The 6,391-nt window shown below is 38.5% G+C and overlaps 2 protein-coding genes across 2 annotated transcripts in view; one reads left to right on the top strand and one right to left on the bottom strand.

Moving 5' to 3' along the window:
• Positions 1-947: 947 nt before the first annotated feature.
• Positions 948-5,921, top strand: LOC119837130 (kelch-like protein 7). The gene is made up of 4 exons (XM_038362641.1): positions 948-1,100; positions 1,275-1,349; positions 5,125-5,645; positions 5,724-5,921. Exons 2-4 carry the CDS (start codon positions 1,316-1,318, stop codon positions 5,904-5,906), a joined length of 738 nt encoding a protein of 245 aa, XP_038218569.1. The 5' UTR covers positions 948-1,100; positions 1,275-1,315; the 3' UTR covers positions 5,907-5,921.
• Positions 5,922-6,332: 411 nt separating this feature from the next.
• Positions 6,333-6,391, bottom strand: part of LOC119836980 (kelch-like protein 17) — a gene marked incomplete at its 5' end in the record, with an annotated part of 2,392 nt that continues 2,333 nt past the window's right edge. Inside the window, one exon of the mRNA XM_038362455.1 lies at positions 6,333-6,360. Coding sequence (XP_038218383.1) covers positions 6,333-6,360 — 28 coding nt within the window. The remainder of the gene's footprint in view (positions 6,361-6,391) is intronic.

The following is a 6,391-nucleotide window of genomic DNA, read 5'->3' as shown; positions in this document are numbered from 1 at the left end:
GATTGTATTTAAATTATTTGCGTATAATTTAATGCATAGAGTGGTTTTTGCTAATGACGTTGGTCAGACTAATTTTTACTTAAAAACTTTTGTTTGATCACAGAGAAAAAAAGTCAGTCAAAAGTGTTTTTAATCAATGCAGTTGGTCAAATATTGTTAAATAATTATTTTATAATCACAGAAATAAAATCCGTCAAAAGTTTTTTTAACCGATGCCTTCAGTTTAAAACATAGTGTTTTGATTATGTTTTGTTTTTCAACTAACTGGTAATATATAGATTACTAGCTGCACCCGGCAAACGCTGTTCTGCCTTACTCTTATCGTTTAGTGGTATGAAAAATAGATGTTAGCCGATTCTCAGACCTACCCAATATGCTTACCAAATTTCAGAGGAATCGGTCAAGCCGTTTCGGAGGAGTATAGAGACTAACATTGTGACACGAGAATTTTATATATAAGATTTTACAATATCTATTAATAATTTTATTTTTGGTTTTAACGAAGACTACTCTCACGAATTCATCATCTCCTGTATTGAAATACCATTCGATTTGCACATTTCTGTTATTTTGGTATAAAAATGGTCGTCAATTATGGATGTAATATCTGTTCATTTGTGGAGGAAGGATGGTGATATTCCTCCATCGAAAAAGGGAGGATCCTCGACGAGATTAAGTTAATATACTAATGTTTTAATATTTTTTTTTTGTTGTAATCCTCGATGTCAGCCTGAAGGGCTAGTACATCTTAGCACGGACGTAACAAAATTAGTACGTATTAAGAATTAGAAAGTTTATATTTCGTTTGTTTGTCTTTCTTCCATGTCGTAACGAATCTATTATATGATATGTATGATTTTTGTGCTCGAAAATACCTAGTAGGCAGTAGGCTAGAGGAGCATTTGATGTCGTTGTTTCCTACAATAAATTCTGCGTATTTTGTGACATTTGACAAGTTGATACTTGACAGTTCTCTGCAGTCGCTCCAAAAGTCAAAACAAGGCGCGTGGTTTGCGATCTAGCTCTAGCCATCGTAGCTGGTTGTCGGCGCCTCTTCTTGTGCACTGAGACGTCAAAAGGCTGGTCTGCAGCATCGCCGTGTAAATAATTTAATCTAATTATGAGATAAGCGGGCGCGTCAGTTGTGTGTGTGTGGAGGTCGCGCTGGGCCATGTGAGTCGCTATTGCGTCTCGGCCTTCAGCAGTGTAATCCGGTTAGCGAGCCCATGCGGCCGATCGGGAGCCTGTCCTGAGTGCGGTGTATGTGTGTGCAGGTCGCAGATAGCTGGCAGCCGAGCGCCGGCCTGCCGTCGCCATGAAACCTCTCGATGACTACAGGAACGGAGATGGTATGTTTATACTTAGATTTGTTTTCGAAAACTCAATTCTTGTGTTAGTTTAAATATTTATACCTTTTATAGTTCATCTAGCACCATGTTTTAATTTAGCAGTGGATTCACCGACATTGTATTGTATTTTTAACATGAATTTATTGAATTAAATTTTATTTCTGCAATATAAAAAAAAAACACTTAAATATATTAAATAAAAGTGTAATAAACTTAAACTATTATTTAACAATTCTGAGGCTGTCACAATGAAATAAAATACCATTTAGTCTAATGACTAAAAGGTATTTTATTTTTCAATTTGATTTGATAGGCAATTAAAAGAAGCTATTAATGTTAAGATAACACAATATCTACTTACAGTTGCTCTCAAAGACGGTTTGTATAAATTATAAGAGGATTGTGTCTTAACAATTTTATTGAACACAAACAAAATGCAAAGAAGGTTGAGTCATAAGCACCCATAACTTGGTTGGTAGTGCTTAGTTGCTAAATATTGAGATACCTTGAAGATATAAATTATCTTAATTAGTGTACAGTGATAGGATATCAGAAAGGTGTGATTACCGTTGGCAGTTCCATTTGATATTGGTGTGTGGTAGTTGTGCCTCAGTGAACTGCTCTGGAACCATGAGGAAAATAGAACTTGTGTCGGTGTTTAACCCATTTCTTTAAATAGGCATTATAATAACGACAATTGAGGTATTTCATAAAGTCCATTTTTAAAATATTATCTCTATAAATGTCTTGCAAACAAATGTGATGGTTCTATTTTCAATCTGTGTTAAAATCCTGAATAGCCTACATTTTATTAATTAATTAGTTGATGTTTTGACTTTTTTGTGTTTCTTAGTATTTTTCAAATCAGTTTGAATGTAAGGGTGGATTAGGTTAGATGTAAAATATAAATAATATTTATTAAAAAGAAAAAATAAACTACAATGAAATTAACAGAACTAGAATAAATGTCTCCAAATATGATAGAAGAAGGTGACAAAGTAAAAAAAAACAGTCCAATTTAAAACCCTTCTTTTGAAAGTTGGTTGAATAGTATGCAGATATTTTAATCAGACTTCTGTATCTGGAATCTCTAATATCAATTGTTATAATAAAATTTTTGCATATCAAATATTTCTTGTCTTACCGCTTCACAAATTACTAAGTCCCATCCATCACTAACATTTCGAAGTATGGCTATTTGTGATTGTCAATAAGACATTAAATTCCTTGTGCCCATTGGTTTCTTTATCGTTTTTGGAAATCATTTAACAGCAGATTTTAATATACAAATTTGAGAGTACTGAAACTGTATCAGTGTTTAATGATGTGATAATTTTTAAGAAAGTTTGCTTTAAGGGATTATTTTAAACTAAAAACCTGATGCAGGCAATTTATTTCTCACATATCAATATCAGTTAAATAATACACATATTACAAAAATTGTGTTATTTGGGTGTTTCTATGATTAGAGGAACTTGTGTTAAGTATAAGTTGCTAATGTTTGCCGTGTATCACATTATCTAAATATATATATTAATAAGCATAATTATATTTAATCTAATTGAACACACATTTATGAAATTATAAATAATTAGGGTAGAGTCGTTTTTGTCTAAAAATGTTTGGACTGGACCTTGTTGGTATAAAACCAATTATATAATATATTAAATTTTCAAACAATACAATTCATGAAATAATTCCACTTCATGTTATAACAGTACTTGTATGTTTACAAAAAAAAGGTTTTATGCATAAATGTTCAAGTGCAGGGTAAGAAGTAGCCTCGGTAGCCGAGAGGTAGCTGGTACCAGGCGCGGTGTTGCATGCTTGCATTACAAATTAACCAACAGTTGCAATCAATACTGAAGAAACATTCAAGGTTTCTCTGAATGTTTAGAAAAAGTGTTTGTGGTAATGCATATCTTTGCTTTAGTTTTTCTATAATGTATTCATATCATCAACAACAGAATGGAACAGATCTGGACCGCTCACAGTACTGTTATCAGGCACATCTACTGTTATTAGGTAAATAGGAAATTTCAAGTGATTTGCTTTGTTTCCTAGTAAGAGTCCTGATATTATAGAAGAGTCCTTAGGTGACACATTGCTTACTTGTAACAAATTAACAAAGGCAGGGGATGGATATTGTGTTTCATAGACATTGCTTGATATGAGAATGCTCATGTTATTGTTATACTACTGATCTTATGAAAAGGATTCTTTGTTTATTTTTTTGTTTTATGAAATTGATATATTAATAATTGAAAAATTAATGAATAGAAAAAAAATTGTCTATGATGTGGGATTCAAACTCAAGTCCTTTACCTTGTTGTGGCAAGGCCTTCAAAAGTTAAATATGTCGCCTTCCGATACTACGATACGATATTACACAATATTTGTGCTTCAAATTGGTTAAGATGTTTTATTTACTCTATTGGCAAATAAGACCAGATGAGTTGTGACAAGATTTTTCTTTTACTTCTATCACCTTTGTACATGGTCCTTGAGTTCTATATTATAGACTATATTATGTATCAGGAACCGCTAGTAAATTATATGCTAATTGAATTTATTATGTTTTACCAAAAACGAAACAATAATGTAGTAATTCGGAAAAATAGGAACCTTAATACATACAGTATTATGAAAGTGATACAAAGTGAGGATATCTTACAAATATTCATATGTACGCTACAATGAATCGGTACCATTGAGCTTCTAACTAGTGAGTGGCGGATTGAAATTAAGGCAATTGAGAATCGTCGAAGCCGGGCGCGTTAAGCCCGGTATCCACTATGTTCACGTACCTCTTGCTTTTGCAACAACTACGCATAGTGGATACGTTTGCGAACTTAGCGCTCCAATGAGTGGCGATGAATTGGGCGAACACAAAGGGCAGCTCAGTCTGTGCTGGACTGTGCGTGTGTGAGCGTGCGCGTCTACGTCAGAGGTTACGCGAGAGGTTCGCGAACGTAATGCATAGCCAGCTTTAGGTGGCCCGCACAGTTAGCTCGGCCGCTTGTAGTGTCGCGCATTATACATTCATTGATATGATTTGCAGCGCTGCTGGCGACTGGCTGTTCTCGTTAACGGTTAATGATCTAGTTATTTTTGTTCTTTCAAGCGAAGAGTTAATAAATATATATAAATCGGCATGTTCAATTGAAAATAAAGTACAAGAAAGCAATTATTACTTAACCTTGGCTTTTATAATTACCCTAACCGACCCGACAAACGTTGCGCGGTCATCGCGCTAGCATTATTAAGTATAACGTTCAGTTTTTTTTATTCATTTAATAGTTGGTTCAAAGTTCTTGTGTTTTCCTCTCATACGATACATCTCCTGAAAATAACAAACACTACAAAAAAGAAGTATCGAAATCGGTCCACCTGTTTGACACACTGTGTCACACGTGAAAATGTACGTATAAACATAATTTTTTTTCACATGAGGAGAGATAAAAACAATATTTACTAAATATGATTATATAAAGTATGCTGTACGTAGTTGATAACTCTAATGAATTCGACTGGATGTGATATGACCAATATTATAGTTAGTGCAAAAAAGAGCAGTTCGACGTATTAGGAAAATCGTTAAGTACACGCATATCGACGATCTACTGCTATGTTGTAAGTGGTGAGTCGCTTTTGTTTGCGGTGTTCATTTAAAAAAGTTTCCAAAATGTCTAAGAAAAAAAAATGCTATGATCATGGAATCCTCTGCCATAGTTTCGATCGGTAGACAAATAGTATAGCAAGATATGTGTCGCAGTGGGCAGCGGCGCGTCGACGGCGTCGCGGTCTGACGACAGCGAGGGCGAAGAGAGCAGCGCCCTGGAGCAGGAACTGTCGCTGGAGGAGGCGGGCGCGCCCGCGCGCGTGCTGAGCGCGCTCAACGCGCTGCGCAAGGCGCGCCAGCACTTCGACGTGCTGCTGGCCGCGCGCGGCGACGAGGTGCCCGCGCACCGCGCCGTGCTCGCCGCCGTGGCGCCGCCGCTGCTGGCCGCGCTGCCGGCCGCCGGGCCCGTGCACACGCTGCGGCTCGACGTGCACCCCGACGCGCTGCGCGACCTGGTCGAGTTCGCGTACACGGGCCGGCTGTGCGTGCGCGACCTGCCCGCCGCGCGCCGCCTGTACGCCGCCGCGGCCGCGCTGCGCGTGGAGCCCGCGCGCGCGCACCTCGCCGAGCGGCTGCTGCGCCGCGTGTCGCCCGCCGACTGCCTCGCGCTGCGCGCGTTGCCCGACCTGGCGCCCGCGCACCGGGCCCACCTCGACGCGTACATCGCGCAAAACGTAAGCACCCCGCGCTAGTTGTCGCGAGTTTCGTTTGAGCGTCGGGCTACGGCCGTTGTATGACCGTTTTGCGTGCAGTTCGACGAGGTGTGCGCGTCGGGCGCGCTGGCGGCGCTGCCGCTGATACGCATCGAGCTGCTGCGCGAGACCAGCGCGGAGGGCTGCGAGGAGACGCCGGCGACGCTCGCGGACGCCGCGCTCGCCTGGCTGCGCACCGTTCCCATCACTAGCGATGACGATGTGAGTGAAATATTATCTTAATTATTAATCTAAATATCTCTTATAGTTTAGGTGGTCTGTTGCGCTTGACATAAATTTGAAATTAACCATAACTTTTTTTATCATAACCGATTTTGATGAAACAAACTTTTGAAAAGCTCCTACATCCTAATTATATATAATTCACATGTGAAAACCGTTGAGTAGTTTATAAGTTATAACATACCAGACAGACACACAAACACTCCAAATATAGTTTTTTTTAGATTCTGTTTCTTTTCTTGAATCGCCCCTTATCAGTTCGTTGGAAAAATATGTAATATTCAGACACACGTTTTTTGTTGTCTTATTATATTTTAGATGTAGGTAAACACAATTAACACGTGACATGATTTTAAAAGAGTCACTACAGTTTCTGGCCGGCTCTTCTTTGTGGAAACTGCTGTCCGAAAACTATGTTATGACGATTTAGAAGTGCTTCAGTACTTCTAGAAGTCTAATTGAATAAATAAATGCTTGTTACCAGC

Source organism: Zerene cesonia, chromosome 26 (assembly GCF_012273895.1).
Source record: "Zerene cesonia ecotype Mississippi chromosome 26, Zerene_cesonia_1.1, whole genome shotgun sequence".
Classification (NCBI taxonomy): Eukaryota; Metazoa; Arthropoda; class Insecta; order Lepidoptera; family Pieridae; genus Zerene; species Zerene cesonia.
The sequence above is the reverse complement of the archived record's forward strand: the minus strand, read 5'-3'. Positions and strand labels throughout refer to the sequence as shown.

Coding starts and splice junctions, on each gene's coding strand:
- LOC119837130 (XM_038362641.1), top strand. CDS start 1,316: ATGAAACCTCTCGATGACTACAGGAACGGAGATG. Junction 1,350..5,124: donor TGACTACAGGAACGGAGATG/GTATGTTTATAC, acceptor TATGTGTCGCAG/TGGGCAGCGGCGCGTCGACG. Junction 5,646..5,723: donor ACGCGTACATCGCGCAAAAC/GTAAGCACCCCG, acceptor TTTTGCGTGCAG/TTCGACGAGGTGTGCGCGTC.